Source organism: Falco rusticolus, chromosome 6 (genome assembly GCF_015220075.1).
Source record: "Falco rusticolus isolate bFalRus1 chromosome 6, bFalRus1.pri, whole genome shotgun sequence".
NCBI classification, from domain to species: Eukaryota; Metazoa; Chordata; class Aves; order Falconiformes; family Falconidae; genus Falco; species Falco rusticolus.
Genome location: NC_051192.1, coordinates 78,004,002 through 78,028,036, shown reverse-complemented (window position 1 = coordinate 78,028,036; position 24,035 = coordinate 78,004,002). Strand labels below are relative to the sequence as shown.

Genomic DNA, 24,035 nt, shown 5'->3' with positions numbered 1-24,035 from the left:
GTTGTTCTATGACTCTACGGCTCCCATTCTTCTCCAACTGTTGGACATAAAACACAGCTAACGCTTACTCACTTCTGCCTAATTCCTAGAAGCTCCCTCAGTACCCCTGGATGCACACTGGTACCTTCAAATTGCCAGATAGCTTAAGTGCTCCTTAACACTCTCTTCCCCTTCAGTGGGCAACCTTTCACTATCACACACTCTGCTAGGAGGCTTAAGTAACCTGGGAGGTCTGAGGGCAAACTTGATTAGTGAAAACCACGGCAAAACAAGCATTGTATACTCTCGGCCTTTTCCGTGTCCCCCACCCCATTAAGCAGTAGGTCAACATTTTCTTCACCCTTGTTTTTCCTATGGATGCACTTAACAGAAGCCCTTCACGCTGCCCTTCAAGTCCCTCATTAGTTTCAATTCCAGATGAGTTTCTGGTTTCCTAATTCCATTGCCACATGCTCTGACAATGTTTCTGTATTCCTACTGGGTACCTTACCCCTTCTTCCACTGTTTGCTTTCTTTTTGTGCTTGAGCTCAGTCAGGAGCTCCTTGTTCATCCATGCTGGCCTTCTGCCACACTTGATCAACTCCCTGCACATCAGCATGGACTGTTCTTGGGATTTTAGGAAGCTGTCCTTGAAGATCAACCAGGCTGTGCTCCTTAGGCCTGCAGGACAGTCTCAGTCGCTCCTTGGCCTCCTCTTTGCTGGACTCAGGAAAAGCCTAGCTCCTTGAAACTCTCCTCAAAGGTCTTGTTTTCTAGGCCCCTGAACATACCCTAGCTCCCTGCTGGATCCTCTCTGGTTTCTCCACATCTCTTGAAGAAGTGAGGGTGGAAGACCCCTTGAAACATGACACAGCATACCAGATGCACCACCACCAAAGGGGGGGAAATATCTTTTCCTTATCTGCCAGCTGCAGTTTTACTAACATAGTCCAGTATGTGGTTCACTTTATTCCCAACAGGAGAGCACTGTTAGCTCATAAGTCAGCCTCACATCTACGTCCAGGTCCTTTTCAACTCAACCAGTCAGTCCTCTGCTTGTACCAATCCACGGGGGGGATTAACTAATTCCTTCTTTTTCAGAAATACAGTCCAAGTGTCCAGATGTTTTGCACATATTTGATTAAAAAAAAAGTATTTCCAATTAGAGAAAATAAGAAATACAGTCAACAGAAAGCATAGAGAAAGAAGTTTAGGTAATTTCCACTTGACAGCATTAAAAATATAATGGTATGAGGCACTGGTAAGTTACTTCAAAGAATTTGAATGTAGCAGAAATAAAAATGTGAAAGTTGCAAAACAACACATTTATGACTGGCTTATATTCTCATTTCTGTGGCAGAATTCTCATATCAAGTTAAGCAAAATGTTTCATACAAGCTTTTTCTTGGACAATTACTGATTACTTGTCTTGTTACTCATTGCAGGACTGCTGATCTGATTTTCAGTGTTTTAAATATGCTTGCAATACAACCCAATGAGATGCTGGCTTTGAACGTATAAATTGATAGACCGTGGTAAGCATGTTGCTGAACTCAATGCTGGCTACCTCATCTACAGAAAATAAGTTCCTTCCTTCCCTCTGTGCTATATTACAGGAAGTACCTGCCCTAAAGATACACAAATCAGCCTTTGCATCAAGGTCATACTGCAGAACACTTTCTTGAAATTTTAATATGAACAAAATAATGTGGGGTTTTTGTGTAGTCCCTTAATTTGTGGAAGCAGCAGAACTATTTCCCCAACAATTTTCTAAGAGGAATTAGCTTGACAGATGCATGTGACATTAATATTTCATTCCAAATACTCATGGTTAAACACAGCTGCAATCAACAGAACACAAAATCTGACCATGAAAAGAGTCAGACAACTTCAACAAATATTACCAGCAAGGTTTATAACACAAATGTCTCTTTTTGCAAGTTGTGGCATTACTACAATATTCCACCTCTGAAGAGGAGCAAAAGCTGAAATTGAAGATTTGAAGAAGCAGTGCTGTCTCTCATCTCATTTTGCTGAGATCATGAGACTCAAATTTCAGATTTTTTAATCTGCTGTCTTGTGGCTGGAAAGACCTGCACAGTTCTGAGACTTGGGCAACTGTTCTTAATGCAAAATAATACTGATAGGCAGGTCTGTGCCACCACGTCACAGAGCCTTTCTCTTTTGAAAGAGAATCCTATAGTAAAGTTCCTCAGTCACATTATACAACTCAGAAACTGGATATGCAATTCAAATACAATTTTAGATACTGGACAGCTGGCAAAAAGGATGTTAAAAGTGAAAATATATAAAATAAGAAATGTTTTGTTTGGTTGTCATTGTTTTGTTTTTTTTTTTTACCTTGGAACCAGTAAGACCAGGTATGCCAGGAGCACCTACTAAGCCAGCTTCCCCCTGAAACAAAATGTACATATCCATCATTTTACACACCTAACTCATGACTGAGCTAAATTAAGAGAAAAAGACATCTGGACATGTATTGCTTTTGATTTCTTTTTTACAGAACAGCTGAATTGATTTCTAGGATCATTTATGTCTGTTGACTTCTATGTGTTTAAAATACATTTCACATTCAAAATATTAGGCAATTAATTACAGGTTATCTAATTAGGTAGCAGATATAGCTGTAGATTGCTTCAGACAACTAGACAACAAAAAAGATTAGAATTTGGACCACATGAAATTCTTTCTTGCTTTATTTCAGGCCCTGATTCAGAAAAAGAATACTACAGAAGATACTTGCTTACTACTCAAGCACCTAAAATCCCAGCATGGGTGCCACAGTTTCCGCTTTCTTTCTAACACCCATTAGGTGCTTGAGCCCACAGGGATCTACACTTAAACCATTAGGTCCCACAGGGAGTTGAACATATGAAGCTGACTGCTGGTTTCTAGGCTCTGCTCAAAGGGGAGTTTCAGATCTTTCCCCATTTTAGAGGGGTGCCCAACCAACCCAGCAGGAAGAAATGCAAATCTTGATCCTGTGCAACCAGGTAGACAAAAGTCTGTTTCTCCTACCTTCTAAGTGAATGTTCAGTATATGTTATTAAATTACTGCCTCATCTACCCCACATTTCAAAAGAGCAAACTAAGTCATCTGTACAGTTAACTGTTAGTCACCTCCTGTCTCCAAAATTACTTTCTTCTTGCACTGTCCATGAAAATTGAAAATCTGATTTGGGTTTGTAAATTTCATTCAGGAAGCTGGATGCTTAAAAGTTATGTTTAGGTAATTGAGCATAAGCGCACCTTGTCAATAAAAAGTGTTTTTAAAAGGCAAACTATCCAAGCTGAGTAACATGGTGAACTTAATCTTCAATATCTGAATAAGGACTAGTTGAGCAAAAGAAAAAAAGAAAAAACAACCCACACAATGGCTCTGAGTTGAAAGCTACAGACAATTTTAACTTTGCATTTAATGTGGGGCTTTCCAAGGAAAAGATGTAGTTAAAAAAACTAGTTGTATCTCATTTAGAATCAAAATATAAAATATTGCAGCGTTTCCTTTTCCATTCCTTCTTAATCAGCATGTTAAACAATTACAGATCTAGTGAGAACCAGGCTCTGCCACTCAATGCTAAGAACCACCCTCCATTTACATATTCATTAAATATGCCCCTGTGAAGTACATTAACTTTGGTCTCAATAAATCTAAAGTTACAGAGTTAAGTTCTGTTAGAAGAATTCATCCATGCTCATAAGACCTCAAGTGAGAGCTTAGAAGACTTATTAAAGGAATCTAAAATCAGATGCTTTCTCCATTCCATTCATGGGTCTTAATTACTTGACAGAAGCTTACCCTAGTAACGCGCACACCATCCAATTCAGTTTTCTAGCCAAGCCAGAATGCAGCAACAAAATAAAGTTTTGAAAGTTCACTTGTTTGATTCCAAGCCAAGCAGAAGACAAATGCCTCACAGACGCAAAAAGAAAGAAAAAAAAATAGAGACAAAGCAAAAACTCCAATGTCTCTGAACAGAAAGAACCAATAAAAGAACAATTACTCATCAAAATGATACAAGTAATTAAGCAAATAAATACAAAGCACTCGTGATATACAAGAATTAAAATACAGCTTAAAATAGCTTGTTAAAATGGCATTTTTCTAACTCTACTCATGGCACGGTTTCCAACATCTTCCTTCCAACTCCCCTCTGTAAAAATAGATGCTAGCATGTTGGAGAAAAATTCTAATTAATCATTACAAGTCATCCTTAGTCCTTCATTTTCTCCAGATTTACAGCATGAATTCAGAAAAATCCTTCATAGTCTAATAGTTACCAGATAATATTTCATCTTCCCTGCTATATTGGATCACTGTAAACTAGAAAAAACCCAAACACATTCACTGTTTTTTCTGTGGAGACAAGCCACAGATGTTTTGCCTTGCACTGTTTAATCAGTGTTCTACAAATTATTATCCCTTCAACACAACAATGCAAAAGTAACATCCTGCATCAATACTGAGTCTTATTAAATCCGAAATGATTAATGTTGTGGTTGCTTTAACTAGTTCAGAAACGTGCAGTGTATTTATAATCATGGTTCTTAATGTATTTATCATTTATTGATTTTGCGGTTTGCAACTATACTGCAAAACCCTATACAATTAGAGATTCAGTTTATACCTAAAGGTTTAAGACAGAGAGTAAGATGCTTTGTATCTGTGTACTTAGCAACTTTATTAGAATGCATTTACATTGATTTTTATACCTTGACTTCCACATTTAGCTATTTCCCCCCTAAAGAAGACACTTTCACATAAAAAAGATTAAAAAAAAATAAAAGGAGAGGCTATCTTAACATACAAGTATGTAAACTTGCAAATGCATTCGTTGCTTGTACAACCAAAAAATATGGTGCCAAAAATTAATTAGGCATCACATTATCTAATCACACACACAAAATAAATGAAAAATAAAAAAGCATTGAGAGGAACTTGTATCAATCACTTGGAATGTGTTTTGCTATTTGGAACATTTTAAGCATTAACATGATTTATAACAGCAAATATGCTGGAACTTCATGAGATTCTCTTCAAGGCTGGGAAAGAGAAACAATTACTGTAAAATACTTTAAGCATTTTGCAGATATGATTCTGCAAAATTAAAAAAAACCAAAAACAAAAAACAAAACACCAAGAAGCGGTCAGATGCTACTCCATCCTCAATATGAAACCCAAACATTTTTCCTTTTATTTTTTAAATTTACTAGGGCACTGTCAGGAGCTTGATTTACAGAATAGGCTTGGTACTCCAGGGTTACTAGCAAGGAAACTCATCTTAATAGAAGTAAAATCAGCGCAGTCAAACACTACTTACTGTTTTGATAATTTATGATATGTGCCTTCCATTACCCTGAGTATGCCAGACCCTTGGAATAATCTAATAGCCGGGTGTTTTAAAATGAGGACAACTATTTTTAGCATTGCAGAAATGGAGTGGAATGTTCAACAACATACTGTCAGAGGGCTCGAGCAGCATCCTCCCCCGTGGAGCACGTACCAAGCCAGACCAGAGCCACCAGCGGGGGCAGAGATTTGCCTTTAACAAATAAAAATCCCACACCAATTATACTCCATTATATGACATCTTCCTTAGCTTGCTGAAATATTTCCTTGTTTCAGTAAATAGGCTCCTGTTAATGGTTAGGATCACCTGATAAAGTATTAATTACATAAAAATATATTCAGCTGATACTTAACTAAGAGTTGCCCCATGAATTTCCTGGATTAGTCATGTCAGGAAGTTTCTGCTAAACATTATGACATTTTGGTTTCACTGCATCTGCTGATCCTTGTTCCCACTTCATTACTGCTGAACTACTAGTACTCAGCCCTTGCTCAGTGCTATCTGTGATAGCAACCCATGCCAGCAAGCACAAGATCTTCCCTTAAAATAACCTGATGAAGAAGGGCTTGTGACAGGTAAATAGTTTCTTTCCTTTGCTCTGTCCTGCTCCCACAGCAGCCCCAGCAGAGCAGATATGCCTAGGTTTGGCCAAAGGGGTGAGGGCTGCTCAGAGGACTCTTGTCCTGGTGATCAGGGCTCCTGTGGCTTTTTTATGTAGCTGCTCGAGAGAAAGGCAAATGAGAATAGCTCTGCTTTTCCTTTGCAACTCATAACATAATCTGAGTTAAAGAGGCATCAATTTTTCCTCATTCCCAAGCCTTCCTCAGATTCATCTTTGGGACAAGAATGATTTGCTTATCCATTCAGGCAACTAGATGTAATACACTCCAAATTAAACAACACTTGAAAATTTACATTTTAGTGCACTGCATACAAACTAATGAATCAGCAGCCAGAGGCAGCTCAGAGTTCAGAGAACACGGCTCCCTACTCCAGACTGCACTCTTCAGTTGGCATTGTTTTCTTTTTTGCTGTTAGCACGTTCAAAAAACACATAACTCGCACAATTTCTATATTCAAATATAAAAACACATACTGCACAAATAAAGAGCATAAGTCAAAGTCCATTTCTATATTTTGATCCCACAAATTATTTTCACACATCAGAAGTCAGAGAGGTTGTTCTGAAAAGCCTGAGGTGAAAGGTCACCCCCATTTATTTTCATGCATAACTACAGGCTGATATATTGCAGTTTTGTTTTGGTTTTCTTTCAAAAACTTATAATGAAATGACTGAAGCCTTTATGATAGATGTCAAGGAGCAGCTTTTATACCATCAATAAAAGTATCAGCAGAAGCAGAGCCTCTGCTGCCAGGAGGTGTTATTTCTGCCTTTGGCAAATACAAGCAATAATCAGTGCTATTGCATGTCCCTGAAGAAGTGACAACTGCTGCTTTTTGACCTTCTTCATCCAGAATCACAGAATCATGGAATTGTTTAGGTTGAAAAGACCTTTGAGATCATCAAGTCCAACTGTTAACCTAGCACTGCCAAGTCCCTCACTAAACCATGTCACCAAGTACCGTGTCTACATGTTTTTTAAATACCTCCAGGGATGGTGACCCAACTACTTCCTTGGGCAGCTTCTTCCAGTGCTTGACAACTCTTTCAGTGAAGAAATTTTTCCTAATATCCAATCTAAACCTCCCTTGGTGCAACTTGTGGCTGTTTCCTCCCAGGTAACAAGCGATAGGATAAGAGTAGAGATCGACACCCACCCTGCCACAGTCTCCTTTTAGGTAGCTTGAAGCGAGCAATAAGGTCCCCCCTGAGCCTCCTTTTCTCCAGACTAAAAAAAAAACATTTCCTCAGCCGCTCCTCATGGGACTTACTCTCTAGACCCTTCCCCAGCTCCGTTGCCCGTCTCTGGACATGCTCCAGCACCTCAATGTCCCTCTTGCAGTGAGTGGCCCAAACCTGAGCCCAGGATTCGAGGTGCAGCCTCACCAGTGCCGAGTACAGGAGGACAACCACTTCCCTGGTCCTGCTGGCCATGCTGTTTCTGATACAAGCCAGGATGCTGTCGGCCCTCCTGGGCACACTGCTGGCTCACGTTCAGCCATCCATCAACCAGCACCCCCAGGGCCTTTTCTGCCAGGCAGCTTTCCAGCCACTCTGCCCCAAGCCAAAGGCATGGTTCCAGTCACCGCTCTTAAATGCCACTGATTTCAAACAGAACAGAACTGGACTGCAAGGAACTAAACAGCAAAAAGGAGAAAAACAAAGGCAGACTGCATTATAAGCACATAAGCAGAACCTTGGGTAGTTTAGGTTTAGGTCTTCAGTTGTGAGAAGAAACTCATTAGCCTCTGTGGAGCCCTCAGGGGCTGTAATGATGGGGCTTTACAAGCAAGGGCAAAGTTCTAGACAATGTGGTTGGTAGGTTCTCCTCATTTTGTCTCACTGTGTCCTACAGCCTTCCTCTACTTTTCAGACTGAGTTAAATGACTCAGCTAACAGCTTTTTTTAGTAGCCCACCACCCAGTTGATTCCTTAGGTAAGAAGCACACTATACTTTACCACATAGAAGAGGATAACATCAATTATATTTTTTTTAGAGTGTTATTTAAAAACGAACCGCAGACATTAATTGAATGTGGACTTAAAAACAATCCAGTTCAGTTGACCTACAGCACCATACACGGAACATAAAGAAAATGCAAACAAAAACCGTAAGAACACTTCCGGTAGAGTACTGAGGATAGGCTTCTGGCTGCAAAAAGTTCTCAAAGATTCATAACATCTTACGGATGAACAGCTGAGAAAATTAAGTCTAGCTAGTTGGATATTTCTATCATCTGAAGCAACACAGTAGAATAATTTTTTGAGGTGATCCTGTACTTCTGGACAACTGATAGATTTTTGTGACAATGTTTTTCCCGTTACAGTAGACCTGATAAAAGAAAAATTGCCTGACTTACACACCACCTATTGATTTATTGTTAACCCAGCCGTAACACTGTGTTAAAGAAAATCTAAACCCTATTAAAGCTTCAACAGAACTGGAAATCCACCTAATTGGCCTGAAACAATATCTGAAATGCAATAATGTTAAAGGTAAGTTAAAAAGCATTATCCAATATTAATGAATTGCTGAGGTCTTTTCAAAATAACAAAACATATTACAACTATTATATTCACCATAATAATTAGGTCCCCAATTTTATATTAGGAAGGTAAACAGCACGGATCAACCTCTTAGATGTCAGAGGCTATTCTTTACTGCAGGAACTATCATGATCATCATCCATTTCCATAAACTGAAGATTCAGGAGGCAGATTCTCAGCTGGTAGAAATGTCAGTTTACACTATTAAAGATCTGTTCCACAGACCATTAAACACTATTACAACTAATGTCTAACCACAGAGATATGAAATGCAAAAAAAAGTGGTAGCAAAACTATGGATTTAAGGTTAATCAAAAATAAACAGACCACATATAGACTGGAATTTCTAATCTAGGAACTAACTTCTGAAATACCATATTGTTGGTGTGCTTGTGTAGCTGCAAACCTCCTACAAACTACTGATAAACAAAGCAGTTCAAGATACAGTTTCCGTGTCTCCGTTATACTCAGAAGTTTAAGACTTTACCAAGAAATCTATCTCCTCACTTCAAAAACAATGCCTTTTAACATTTGATGTATTTTGGAGACAGGCTAGCATTTGGATGAAGAGGATATACTGACCACACATCTCGGATTCCAACAGACAGTTCCCCACCTGTGAATCTGGGATCAGCAGATCTGTTGTCAGCACAGGAGCCCTAGGAACTGCTCCCTAAAGGTAAGCCTCCAGATGTACCCCATTACTATCAATTCTGAGCAGCTCTGTGGGGAACAGCAACAGCTCAGCCAAGTAGGGTTGTAATTTTTCCTTTCAGGCCCTTTTCTTAACCTGTTTGAGGCTTATTAGGCTACTCCATACGGCACATCTGAGATACCTGACAGAGCAAAGCGACTCCACTATCCAAGGACACAGGCCCTCTGCATGAGTTTTTAATCATCTTCTCACTAAAATCCAATGTTTATGCAGAGAATCAACACTACTCTGACAGGCATTTCTCCTGCTGCATTCCTTTCTCATTCTTCCGAGGTTGAGCAGAAGTACTGCCAGTACACTGTAATCTACAGGGTGGTATTTTTTCTGGGTATTTCACAATATTGACATTACAACTCCATCACTGCAAAGAGCCACGCATCTTTGTTAACAGTTCCTGAAGTCTCACCTTTTTCCACTTCATGGATTTGATACCAGAAAAGAAAAATGTTCAGATTAAAGTATGAAGAGATGGGGGCCAGGGGGAGGAGAGAAAAACTAGCCATAGTCACTATTACACTACACATCCTAAGCTAAGTCTCTAAGAATTCACATCAATCAAAGATGATTTGTAAGAGCATCCTGATACTCTACTATTTCCACTGCTGGTTTTGCCAGCAGAGTTTCTAGCATGGCACTGACTAACAAATGCCACAAAGATTGTAAATTCTTCCACTCAGAGTTATTAAAATAACCTCCCCAAAGTGTAACTAAATAAACAGGCCACCCCTGAGACAATCTCTCTCCAATTAGCCAGTGTGCTGTATGTAGCCTGCAATAAAATCAATAAGGAATAGCATTGTACACTATTTATTCTCATCTGTTTAGTAGTTTCCCACCTTCGCTCTTTCCTTGTAGCCTTGGGTGCATCTCTGTCAATGCTGTATGCTCCTGTGGGCAGGGATTTTCTTTTACTCCAGGCTTGTGCTACACTCTACAAGGAAGTCCCAAGACCGTCTCACGTTCTAGGAACACGCATGAACACAGAGTATAACAGCTATACCCCAGAGTCCAGCATTCTCCTCCCATGCATACTCTTTAAGGACATTTTCATTCTAAGAAGTAGACAGCTAAATAAACATTTCCTGAGATATTATTGTGAACAGCTATAAATAATATGCTGTGTATCTGTCACGTGTAAAGGTAACAGGCTTCAACTGTTAAATAAAGTTAACTAGGGATTAATTCCTCATATTTAGTGTTTTTCTTATTCCAAACTAAAATTATATTAACTTCATTTGTAAGGGAAAATCAGAGGAACTGACATTCACAACAAAAAGGGAACATAGTGAAAGAGGCGTTAATTCTGAAGAAAAAGCATCAGCCGACTAGCTTCTCAGTATCTGTAAAAAAAATAAAAATAATTCTGGCTTATGTGAGGTACTTGTTAAATACAAGTCAAACACCTGTCAACCAGCTGGGCTGCGTGTCACTGCCGAGCCATCTGCAGAAACACACCCCGCGCCAGTTGCTTTACTTAGTGTGGCCTGGGAACAAGAATCCATTAGACAGAAAGTCAACAGAGGAATTAGCAGCACTTTTTCTTTTAGTGCCCTTCCACTTACTTGTTTGACTTCTTGTGTTTCTATTTTTGGGAGCCTCATGCCAGAGCAACAGTGCTGACTGCTGATTAGACAAGACTTGGCCCAGCCTCAGCGTGTCACATTGATTTAATCGATTCAGATTTGAAACACACAGTATGAATGTTAGGTGTTGATAAATACTGGCTAGCATCAGGAATTAAAAAACCCCCACAATATTCTGTTTTGTAATACCTATGAATGATTCTACTATATGAATAAAAAGCAGTTTTTATTTCCAAGAACTTGTTATCTATGAATTTTAAAAAGCAATTTACATGGAATTTGGAATATTATTGTGTATTATATATTACATAATAATATATATGTATTATTAGTCTTAGAAATTATTGTATAATATAATAATTATAACGTTATAATTAGCAATATGATAAATTATATTATCATTTTTAATTTGGGAGGGAGGAAGTAGTATATTCGTTGACATTAAAAATGCACACCTGAGCGGAATTTATTTTAAAAATTATATAACTAACAACTTACCCACCAAAAAAAAGGGCAAAGAGTTAATAGTTAATAGGTCACAAGTCACAGTAGGCAACAGCATTATCTATAACCTCTGCTTGTACTGTGTATAAATTTTCTACTGCATGAAGGTTTTTTTTGTTGTTGTTAAAAATCTCATGCACTACATTATACATAAATCAAATGCAGTACAGTAACATAAGTTACCCATAATTATCCCAATATAGATCAATGACTCCTAAGATGGAAAATCTAGTATTTGGTGAAGTCCAGTATCTAAATCCTCAAAAGACGATAAACAAAACTAAGCAGACTGTGTCAGACAAGCTGTACAATGCTGCAGTACAGTGGGAAAGTTCCTTCCTCCCCAATTACTCCATCTCCTGCAACACACTGCTGCCAGTTTTTACAATGCGAAATCTTGCGATAATGGGCGGTTTTCTTAAAGCTCTACTTTCTGATGAGATGTGAAAAGCTCAGAATATGAGTTGCAAAACCTGCAGTCTCTAGCCCTCACAACTGAAAGAGGAAAAATAAAATAAATTAAAAAACTAATGCCACAGAAGCCTCACAGAAAGAACTGTGTAAATATAATTTACGAAGAACTGAAGAATTCTCAAGTCTCCCCCTGCCCTTTCAAAGTCTGTGAGGTCCTGGCTGAGGCTTTTCAAACACATAAGAATCCCAGAGCCCTGCAGACTCACAGCTAGAGTATTCACGAATCTCTGATTACGGAACAAAGAGCTGCATTTAATGACTGCATTATTTAATCACCCCATTATTTTTTACTTCCACGTTACATAACATGCTAACAAAAGCCTGTCCTGCATGGCAGCGTGCCACCCTCAGCTTTGCTGCCGGCAGCCCAGACCCCTAGAAAATGGAGGGTGACCTCTGGTTTCTTTGGCCACACCTCACATCACAATAGCGGCCGCTGCCCCGTGACCGGCCATGTTATGCTGGTTGTTACAGTTTCATTGCAAACACCAGAGGGTATATACCCTTCCGCCCTCAAGCTTCTCTCACCAATGTCACTTGCCTCAAGGAGCCCATGGCTTTGATGCCAAGCAATACAGGCATTAGCGTCTGGCTCCCAAAATGCATTTGCACTTCTGCTCTACTGAGACTTACCAATTTGACTTTGAGGGAAACCACAAGAGGACAGAAGACAATGCCTCCACCTTCCTCAGATAGGCTAGCTGGCAGACTGAAGTATAATTGGTTCTTTTTTTACCCCTCAAAAAGAAACAATTCTTTAATTAAAAGCGAAGTCTCTGCTCACCAACAGTACACAACCTGCAGTGGTCACTAGCACCGTTCCCACCAGAACTGGAAGTAACACCAAGGCAGTGTCACTGCCTGCAAGACAATTTGATTCCATGGAGCCTTCTATTGAGAACCGAACTGAACTGCTGTCATTTAGCTTTAGGAATTGAAAAACCAGGGAGCTCAACAGTTCCTGGAGTTGTGAACTGCAAAAATCACCTAATAAGGGAAAAATAAGTCAGCAGAGCAGACAGCTCTCTGGAATCAAATTTATGATCAAAGGCTATTCAAAACACTTCCTTGTAATGCTAAGTAGAAAGCGAGAGCAAGCAAGCAAGAGCTATACATGCTGAAGCAATGAAACAAGTTTTGAAAAACATAATAGTCTAAAGTGTATTTGCCCAGTAAGATTTTTAGAAAGCATATTTATACATCAGAAAGCTATTGAAAGTGACTGTTTCCATATTCATCCATCTCTTAAAATCATATGTGTGTTGATTATACACAAAGATATCACTGAAAACACAAAGAGAATACAAAACTCATATCAAATTTGTTGCCATAATAGATGGTGTCCAACTGCCTGATTTCCAATGGCCAGCAATTCTGAAATTCAAGTCTTTAAACTTAGCGGTAATAAAGTTTCCAGTTGGAAAACACTCTCTTTTTGTGGCTAATTTTTTCCTATATTAGTGATTATACCCTTTTTAACTCTATTGGAGACTCCAGAATAAAGTAGTACAAGGATTTTTTCAAAAGCTACATAACTTGCATGATTAATGTCCATTCTTGATCTAAAAATATTGAAATATAATTGATCAGCAATTACAGGAGCTCAGAATTTGGGTGGCACTGAGCAAAAGACAGACAAACTGAGTAAGATGGCTTTAAGCAGTACCTGTCCAGTACTCCACACACATTTTTGGAAGTTTTCTCAGAGATGTCGATGAGCTACCTTGGAAATAACCCAACCCCTGTTAAGTATCTGTATAGCATGTGAAATGCGGAAGACACTGTGTCCAGAGATCTTTCAAGGCAGTTGCAAGGAAAATACTGAAATACTACAAACTCAACATCAATGTCTCCTAAGATTTGTATAATTGCATGAGTGATTGATGCTCCAGGAGCATGCGCTGAACTGGCATAATAGGTCATATATCAATGGCTCTTCTGCAAAACCAAATATGCCTCAGAAAATTCTGGACAGAGTTTCCAGAGTCTAGCTGGAGCAATGTGGAAAGCAGGTCAATGGTCACAAGGATATTCATGATGACGTGATTTGATTTGGATGTACATTGAACAAGTTTCTGGTTGTGGATTTTATCATGTAGCTAACCCTGGAGTAACTCAGTATGGAGATGGGTATCAAAAGCATCTCTGAAAGTAATGTGAAGTTCCTTGCTGTATTAGCATGTCATTTATAATTTTTCCAAAAATTTAAATTAAATAAAATATATATTTAAATCATATTGGAAAATGAAGTGCTGGACCTTTCTAAACCATGTTTTATATTGAGCTTCTGAATTAATTTTCTTCTTAAAGAAAGAAAACCTTATAGTACAGCATTTTTCAAACTAATTTTCTCAGGTACCGCTAAGGGAAAGGGGAGTTCTTCCCACCAGGCAAGGCAAAGGAAGCTGTTCAGGAAGTGTTAACACGTTCTTTTGATGGTGCACACATACCAATGACTTTTGAAGTACAACTAGCACTCATTGGTAGAGCTCTGGAAATGTACCTTCATTTTTTCTCTTGTTCAACTTCAAATATAAATCTAGGTTGTGCAGTGATAAACATTGTTTTTATTCACATAAGCATTGCTTTCTCCTTTCAGTCTAAACTGTTTATTTTATTAATACACTGTGGAAGCACCCATACAACGCAGTAGCAAATGCACAGCACACTGAATATTTCACTGCTTCTTCAGGCTTACTGTGCAAAACCAGCTATTTTGAAAAGCTTTCTCAACATATTTAATATTTTAGGATGGCTGTTCATAATCTAGATTGCAAAAAAATTAGTGCAAAAGCCTACAACAGTAAAGCTAAGTCATTTGAAAGTCAAACGTTAAAAGCAAATGGTCTCACAAGTATTTTACAAAATGTAGTTTATGAAACATAGATATACATCTCCACATCACTATGAATTGTGTACCACGAACCATAAGAAAGCAATTACTGTGAAGTAAATTTGGATAATTTGGATAAAGGGGAACAGACAATAAAAGTTTGATTTTGTAAGTCTTCTGAATTACATTTCTGGCTACATCAGTTTTATTTTTCAGAATGCAGTGACCAAGAAAGAAAAGTATTTTCATAATAGAAAAAACCCCCACACAAACATGAAACGGTCAGGAACAGAGCCAATTGCTCACCTTAAGTCTAAGCCTTGCTGCCATCAGCACATTCTTAGAATCTTAAGAGCTTTTTGGCTAGCAAGACCCATAACACACATAAGCCACAACTCCCCAAGAGGCTTAGTATTTCATATCAATGTACATGTCATGGTGGCAACCTATCTCTCAGAACCAGGAGCTATTCTACTAAACTTTTCAAAGAGACACAGAGATCGTCCACCCCTTAAAACGTGATAAGCTAAAAGGGTTGAGAGGTTCATCTTGACTGCCCAGGCACCACAGAACAGCAAAAAACCCCCCACCAACCCAAAATCCCAAACAGGACTACATCACCTAGCACCCAGGACGTAAATAAACTTTTAATTTGGTGCTTCATTGTCATGGTATTATAGACCCAGAAGCAGAGAGAAATAAAGGACTTCAGTTTATTCTGAAGTTATTTATGAAGTTATTTAACTTCAGTTATTTGGCTGAGCATCTCAAAAAAATCTCAACTATACAGAGACAAATCAAATCCAGCTTGTTCAAGTGTACAAAAAGCTCAGGAAGGAAAGGGACAGAATGAACTCCCTGTAAATGAGAGCACAAAGATCAGCTGGCTCCCCCACCCCCAAAAAAAGTCTAAGAACACATTTTTAAGGCTCAAATACTTGATCTTCCAGTCACGGTTCAAAGTGTAGACCCCCTTAAGTTGTCAAACTATTTGAAAGCCTAGAAGCATACTGCAAAAGGAGGATCCAACACATTATACACTTCATGCAAAGTCCAACTGTTTCCTGGGCTGGAATAGCAGAAAGACTAACCATTCTCTCCCTACACAAAGTGTATGGCAGTGAAGTTGACCAACCTTATGCGTACCAATCCCCCAGTAGGTGCTATGAAAAGGACCTGCACATACGCATCCTCTATGGAAGCAGTACGACACTATGACTTCAGTAAATGGGAAGCCTGCAGGCCTCACCAACAGAAGAATCCTCGCACCTTTTCAGTACAACAGGAACACTAGGAAAATGAACTTTTAAAATAGGAATACTTTCCAGCAGTGTATATCAACCTTGCTCAGATTACAGTAGCATTGTGACCCTACACACAGCAATGGTGTGTGAGTACCATTCTTAACGGCAGAGCTATCAGTTCTCATCAAAGTGAGGTTAGGCTAACTGCTAGATAAGGGTTGCTTAACTTGTGGCGCCTGATCTCCAGCAGGTTATCCTACAGCTTAGAGCACTCCGGTCACCTCAAATCTCCCCCTCAGGGACAGATTTAATTTCTCAGGCGGTACAGCCAGCACTGGCTGCTATCCAGTTATACTAAATGGTTTCAGAAGTGTACCCAGAGACAATGTCACTTGCTGATTGCCAGAAAGCAGCCTAACACAGCGCTTCCCTTGACACGTGTTTCTTCTGTCCTCACAGACTTTGCTGAATACCTCCAGAAGGCCACAGTATAAGGTCTCACACACACAGTGGTTCTGATTTACCACAGCATTCCAGTTCTTCTTCTATCATGGTTTGACAGATACCTTGAAGAAGTATCCCTAGAAGGCTGAACTACAAATCAGTCCTGATTGCAGGAAGGGGATGATGGCAATGTATTCCCTATCTTTTGGTAGTCTATAAATGAAGAGAGTTTCCTTCCAAAGGAGGACTATTACCTTCCTTTTCTTTTTTTTAGAACTATAAAATAACACCACAGAACACTCTCCTCTGATACTCTCAAGAATTTGTTCTGTTGCCCTAATTAGGATCTACTATTTAAAAAATATCTCCTAAGACGGTTCCCTGAAAAAGAACAGCGATGAAGGAACTAGGTAGTTAGATATCAAATAGAGTCATATATGTGACTCCATGATCTAATGTGTTGTGACTTTGGGAGCCTGAAGTAGAGCTCTACAGTGACTGCATTTGATTCTTGACTCTCTAGATTGGTCATCAGCACTGTCACACCAACGGCTTTTGCCCTGAAGGCAGATGAGATGACAGGCATGTTGTGGTGTGTTGCCAGTCAGTGGAAACCTCATTTTTTACATGTAACAGGCCTGAACACTCATTTGTTTTCTTTTGGATATTCAGGCCTAGAGTCATCAAGACTTAAAATTTGTTCTCTGTATTAGCTGACAGCAGATCCCACCTCTCAAACAGCAAGAACCTCCTACAAGTCTATAGCACTTAGATCTGCACCTATTAGCCGGTACAGCTGTTGCAAAACCACTGCAGCATTTAGCAAATGGGAAATTATGTTTTCACTGATAATGTCTTAGAACTGACAGAGGGCCAAGTGTCACATTTGAAGACAGCCTGCAGATATGTGAGGTACACAATCTATTTTCCCACTTCAGATCCCTGAAAGTCAAGGTCATACATGACGCCTTACAGACTTCTCACCTTTTACACAGCTCTTGAAAATTAATTACATGACCATGGAGCATTTTCCTGGGAGACTCTCCTGGTAAGATTCTCTCAAGACAGACAGTATATTGGATAGGATTATTCTAATTTTAATTTTTCACAACAATGTCAGGTACATTTGAATTTATCAGTTCTACAGAAACAGGCCTTCTAATAGTCAAGTTTATCTTATTTTAAGGTAAACTTCTAAAACAGATCAAATGAACTGATACTGTTTCTTACGCACAGCAAAATGAGTAAGACCTCTCATGAATTTATTCTCTGAACCTTTCCCCAGGGAAGGAAGTATGAACAATGGAGTACTGCCGTGGATAGTTTTTGGGTGTATCAGAAAGAGCCCCTCTGCTCTCTGAAGTCTCAAACTGCATTTACATAAAAAATTCTTTCGTTTCTTTTCTTCCTGTTTCTAACTAGTGACTCAGGGATCACACATGCACAAAGCTCTGAAAAATACAGTGCAGAAAAACATAAAAATAGCCACAGCAGTCAAACATAACATCTTCAACAAAAGATAATGCATATTCAAGGGTTTAAAAGGATAAACAGCAGTAGTTCCTGAGAATGCTCTCCCAGCATTGCACAGTCTGCACCTCAACTTCCTCAAACAGAGGAGATGCCTTTGTATATAACAGTGCTGACAGTATTTTTATTCCTTTGCTATGTTCACTTGTCTTTGCGTCTACAGCATCCAGAACATCCTAGAGAAATGAGCACAAAAATAAGAGATGCATGCAAATTTACATAGCTCTTGATCCATCAGTTGAGAGACAAGAGCACGTTAACACCATTCACAACAGGAGGAAGACAGAGCGATTCTACCTCCAGAAAGGAGCTAGTAATACCCTGTACTGCTCTGCATAGCCATGACAACTCTGGCTAGCAGAAGCTGGGTGTCTGGATCTCAGTTTCTTCATCTAGCTATGCATGTACAAAATATTTTGTTTGCCTTTTTTTTTTTTTTTTTTTTTTGTTTGTTTTAAAACAGCTCTTGGTTTTGCCAGTTTCAGATTCCACGGTAGTTCATTTTTAATTTGCAACAACAGTATGGCTTTTATGTAGTCTGAATTAAGAGTTATAGCATTCAGAAAAGTAAAGTGTCTGGATATTAAATTTGATCTGACTGTTGAGCCTTACATAAACTAACAGGAGCTTTGGGATTTGGCCTGACAGTGAATCTGCAAGGCGCTAAGCAAAAAAAACCCAAACAGTATTAACCATGGAAACTATAATAATAACTTGTACTGGAAAAGCAATGCAGCCTGACAAATTTAAAGGAAGATAACATCAGAGAAGGAGCTACAGCAACAGCCAAGGGAAAATACAGCTTCATTCTAGATCAATCTCATTCAATCTACAATGTTATACAATAACTCTTTCCATTAATTCACATCTGGGAGCACGGTCAAAGCTGTCTAGCTGGATCAAACCAAAGGTTTCTCTGGTCCAATATATGACAATTACAGCAACAACAGATGCCTACAGAAAAGTGTAACAACAGGGCAACCATAAAGACTTCTCCAGTGGGTTCCCCAGACTTCAGAATCTTGGAGCTCAAGAACTTTCAGACAAGCAGCAGTGTCTGACACACTCCATGGTTTTTTATTTCATCAACTTTCTAATAAATTTTCAGACCGTTTAAATCCTGTGGCAGTGTTCAAACTGCAGTCACATAATAGAAAGAATGAGGTCATTCTATTCTTTTTGAACTTGATGTCAGATAGGTTTGATATCCTAGTTCTCACGCTGAAAAGGAGAGTAAAATAAATCAATAAATCAATCCTTATTAATCTTTTCTGTTCCATTCATGATTGTATACAGCACAGATTAGTACATTTCATCTCAGTTGTGCCTTTTTCAGCTTGAAGTCCACATTGCCACATCTTAATAGAAAGATGCCCAGTGCTCTTGATCACTCTTGACACCTCCTCTGAACTATTTCCAGTAATGCTAGATCCACTTTGAGACGTGGGAACCAGAACTGTATACATCATTCAAGATGCAGCACAATATGGTTTCATTAACAATAGTGAAATTAAGATGCTTTTGTTTCATTCCCTGTTCTCTTCCTAAACATTCCTAAATCCCATTTATTTGACTAGGACTTTAACGGAGTTAGTTTTCATTGCTCTGTAATTCCTAGATCACCTTCCTTAACAGTAATAGTTCAGAGTCCGACAAGAAATACAGTTTGCTTTATTTTTCCTCTTCACCTGCATCACCTTACTGTTACTTTCTCTGAGTTTTATATACCACTTTATGATTCAGTCCCTCAACACTGCAAAGTCCTTTGAACATCTTTGCAGCCTGCTCTTCATTTACCTACCACATATAACTTAGCATCATCAGCAAATATTATTCTAACTCATCTCTTTGATATTATATATCTACCTCCCATTTTTAACAAAACACAATGAAATAGTAAGTAAAAATAAAATAGTAAAAATAAAAATAAAAATAAAAGAGGTCCATAATTTATATCCTGTTAATTACAGATCCTAAAACTGACAGTTGAAGTGAAACTCTTCTTTCAGTACTTAGAAATTGAGATAATTAAAAAATAAATCAAACCCTCTGCCATTACTAAAATGCTGCATGCATATGAAAGCAGCATGTCAACCAATAAAGTGCGATACTGAAATTCTGAGTCTCTCACAGCAACAGCTGCCTTTAAAAAGCATACTTGTTTATGGCACTGGAAGAACAGAAACTTGAAGCACACCATGAAAAAGAACCTAAACTGACAGAATTGGAGGGTGACGGCTGATATCGTGACACTAAAGATAACACTGAAATGAAAAGAAAAAAAATCATCAGTGAAGTGCACTAACACATGTATCTGGAGAGTTTCACTCGTTTGTATACTAACTGGCTTCCATGTAGAAAATCCACTATTATGTCAATCAGAACAGGGGGGAAAAAAACATAAATCACAAGAGGCCAGATGATTAGAAACTCCAGCAAGACACTTTCCTCAGTGTTATGAGGACTATCTTCTATACTGAAGATGATGGATATTAGACTAGCAGCCTTCCTTTGATACAGGTAACTAGCTCTGAACTCAATAAACGTGTACAACTGCCTTAATTTGCACAGCAACATTCTGAAATGAAGAGAAACTTATCCTCTTAATACACAGGTAGGCTGACATGCTTTCTTAGACATGGCTATTCCCCAGTCTTTGCTTAGAGGTCAGTGGTGTTTATCTCAAAGCTCTACCAAGTGGCCTGTTGAGAGTGTAAGAGCTCTTTTCTAGGCTTGCAGACTACAAATTGCACAGTCTAATGGGTGGCTTCCTTTGGTTCTGCATAGCACCCCCATTCCAGGGAAAAAACCCCACAAACAGACAAGCACATCTGCAGAGAATACAAGGTCTGAGCGGCTTTTTCAGTGTCCTACAAAAACACAGCAGTGCAGGTAAGAAGTTCATTTTCTAACAGAAGTGCTCTATCCTCCCATTTCTGTACATAATTACAGACAAGCCACTGACATAACGAACACTTCCTGTGTGCCAAGTGATGTATCAATATACGTGAACATACCTTTTCGCCAGGAAGACCAGCAACACCATCCTGTCCTTTAGCACCCATTTCACCCTACAAAACAAATTATTCGGTTAGAAATACTAAAGACTTCTGAGGTTAAGAACAACTACTTAGATCGTATCTGATTCAACAGAAAAGTATATTCTGCCCTGTTTTTGTCATGCTTAGGAATGTAACCACTGTGGAGAAGGGTGCCTTACATGTAACACTAAAATCAGATGAAATACATACATTTTAAAACACCTATAATGTCAATGAAAACCCTCACCTGACAAACAGTTGCACATGCACATTTCCATAAAAAACAGGTCTGCTGATTTTAAAGGAATTCACTGTGACAGCAGAGTGAAACCAAGCAGGTCCATTCTCACTGGGCTTAGTGTGTTCTACACTGAGAAAGCTCAACATGTAAAAAGGTTTGTTTTGTCTAAAATTCATGTACTCACAATATTTTTAAAAGATCTTATTTAAATTCAGTTCTTCTCTCCCTCCCTTATACCCCATCAAAGAAACCAAGCCCCAAACCACAAGCAATCTGTAAGAAAATTTTAGTTTTGAGAGACAAGCAACCAACTGATCAGGAGATGTATGGAAGATCCCAGCAGCTGAGAGCTCACTGGACCATGAGTCTTAAAACTATTGATGAAAACATCAGACACAAAAATTTTGCTTAATAATGTCAATTATAAGGGGTACAAAGTTTAAAATAAAAATCAGGTGGACACTAGATGAATATAGCAAAAACACTGAAACCATACTATAGTCTTAATTTAAAAACAAACCGCAACTATTATGTTTGTCTATTTGTACTAAGAAGGGAACATTCTCTAGCAAACAGAAAATACCACAGCCTTTTTTTTTTGAGTAATCCAATTCTTATGAAAACAATGTCACTGGTTTGAAAAGAATCAACTATCAAATTGTTCTTCAATAGAAAGGGTAACGAAGAAGCAGAAGAGCCGCATTTAGACAAATAATTGTAAATTTAGGTTCAGAGCCCAAATCTAAAACTGCAAACCCAAAAGCCCCTGCTGAGGAATTAGCGCCCAAGACTTCTAGACTCATGAAGCATGTAACTTTTTAAATAGCAGGATCCTGGAAGTTCATAATTCTGATGTTCAGCATATGCAGAAACTTCTCAGTATTGGGCAAAGTTCATCAGTTTAGTCAATAAAACCACTCTGCATTAACAAATATTGGTTTCTCATGACCTTCACAAATAGGATATGCACAGAGTGCTGCAGTGACTTTTTTTTTTTCTGTTACATGTAGAACAGGAGATGCTTAACTGCAGCACAGCAGAAAGTCTTTGTCTAGGCCACAGAATGTATATCAGGGGTCCTCAAACTTTTAACCAGGGGGGCGGCGCGCAGATGAAGTGGCAGGAGGCCATCTGCGGGTGCTTGGTTTCCCCCCAACCCCCAGCTGGGGGGGTGGGGGGGTGGGGTGGGGTGTCTGTAAATACCGGGGGCCGGATTGAGGACCCTAGGTGGATGTATCTGGCCTGCGGGCCGTAGTTTGAGGACCCCTGGTGTATATGTTCTGTGCCCTCCACAGCCTGAGTGCTCCCAGCCTGTATCCCTGCTTGTCTGGACCGCTGATGCCTGCCAGCACACTGGTGGTCATGCGATCTTAAATTGTTCCAAAGTTCACACGAGGAATATCAGAAACTGTACAAGCAAACCACATCCCCCCAGCTTGGTGTCTTTCCCAAGAGCAAGGACACCAGGTTCTTGTCTGGAAGGGCATTCCTGCATTTCATGTGAGACCATCCCCATGTAAAGTGCATAACCATTTCTTAAATTACAACCTCAGTCTCTCCATCAGGCTTAAAATGATTTTAATTAATGCAGTTATGGTACAATAACATCAGCCAGGTATGCCAGAACTCAAAATACAAACACTGCTGTAAAACTTTTTTTTAAAAATAACAATTAAAAAAAACAAACCAAAAAACCCCAACAAAACAAACCACAAAACTCCACCAAAACCAAAAATCTGAAAGAGCTTCATAGACAGAATACCATCGTACCTTTATCTTTTCAGCATAAATGTAATACCTCTGTTCTGAAATGAAGTTATTCATCTTTTTAAAGTTGAGAAAGGAGCAGTAAGATTGGCCAGAAATAGTAACAGTACTCACTATATCCCAGAACTACCATTATAAAACATTTAGTCCCTGGTAAAGGAAGGATTTACAATATATGCTTTTCCACAGCATTCCCTATATGCTGGCAAGCAGCAGCTGCTGACTCAGCACACTGTACTCCAAGGAGCTTAAGTCTCCTTGTGCTTTACCCATGGATCAGAACCAGGGCCCTGGATGGCAGTATCAGTTAAGTTCTGAGAATTCAATATTCCTGTCTTTAGCAAGAAGAAAAAAAAAAAAAAAAAAGAAAAAAGAAAAAAAGCAGCAAAAAAGAAAAAAAAAAAAGAAGGAAAGGAGAGAAAAAAAAAAAGGGGAAAACTCAAAACACCAAACAAACTCCAACCCAAAACTAAGCTACAGGTCAGGTTTCCTTGCTACCTTTTCCTAAAAGCAGAATGATGTGTTCCAACAACTGAACAACTGTCACCACAATTCTGAAGTATGCTGTCATAACCTAATACTACTGTTGCTGCTTCTTGCCTATGATAAAACTTATCTACTTTCCTTGCCCCTCATTTTAATTTCTTAACAACTATACACAGAAACCATCACAAAATAACTGCATGTGCGCAATCTGACTTAAAACTTCTTTGTTTGTAGCATGTGAGCTAAGCAAATGAATCAAAATGAGCGACTCTCAGATGCAGAGAACTACTCCAGGCATAAGTTTAAACGACTGCTCTAAAGAAACAACATTCTGGAGCGTGTGAGCCGTCTCCTATGTTCTTTCTATTCAAATATTGGAATGGCCCTTAGTTAGCTATCGCAAAAGTAGACCAAAATCCTGTGTGTGCAAACAGCATGATCCTACTGGCATTATGAGAGAGAAAGCAACAGGACTGGCCCCTGGTTACCTTATCTAATTACCCACAGAGTGACTCTCTTATCTATGCACACTCTGTTCCCTTATGCCACTTGCCAGTATTTTAATAGACCAGAACCGCTTTGTTACATTCAGCAGGGTTTTTTTTATATACTGTATAAACTAAAATTACACAGCCTGCTACACGCCAGGAAG

At 38.9% G+C, this 24,035-nt stretch overlaps 1 protein-coding gene across 3 annotated transcripts in view; it reads right to left on the bottom strand.

Annotated features, from left to right (window-relative positions):
• Positions 1–24,035, bottom strand: part of COL19A1 (collagen type XIX alpha 1 chain) — a 203,092-nt gene that overhangs the window by 134,174 nt on the left and 44,883 nt on the right. For 2 of the 3 annotated variants that reach the window (XM_037392293.1, XM_037392291.1), the window contains exons 10-11: positions 20,866–20,919; positions 2,342–2,395 (exon numbers count right to left, since the gene is read on the bottom strand). In XM_037392293.1, the coding sequence (XP_037248190.1) occupies positions 2,342–2,395; positions 20,866–20,919 (108 nt within the window). The remainder of the gene's footprint in view (positions 1–2,341; positions 2,396–20,865; positions 20,920–24,035) is intronic. The other variant, XM_037392292.1, reaches the window with a different exon arrangement.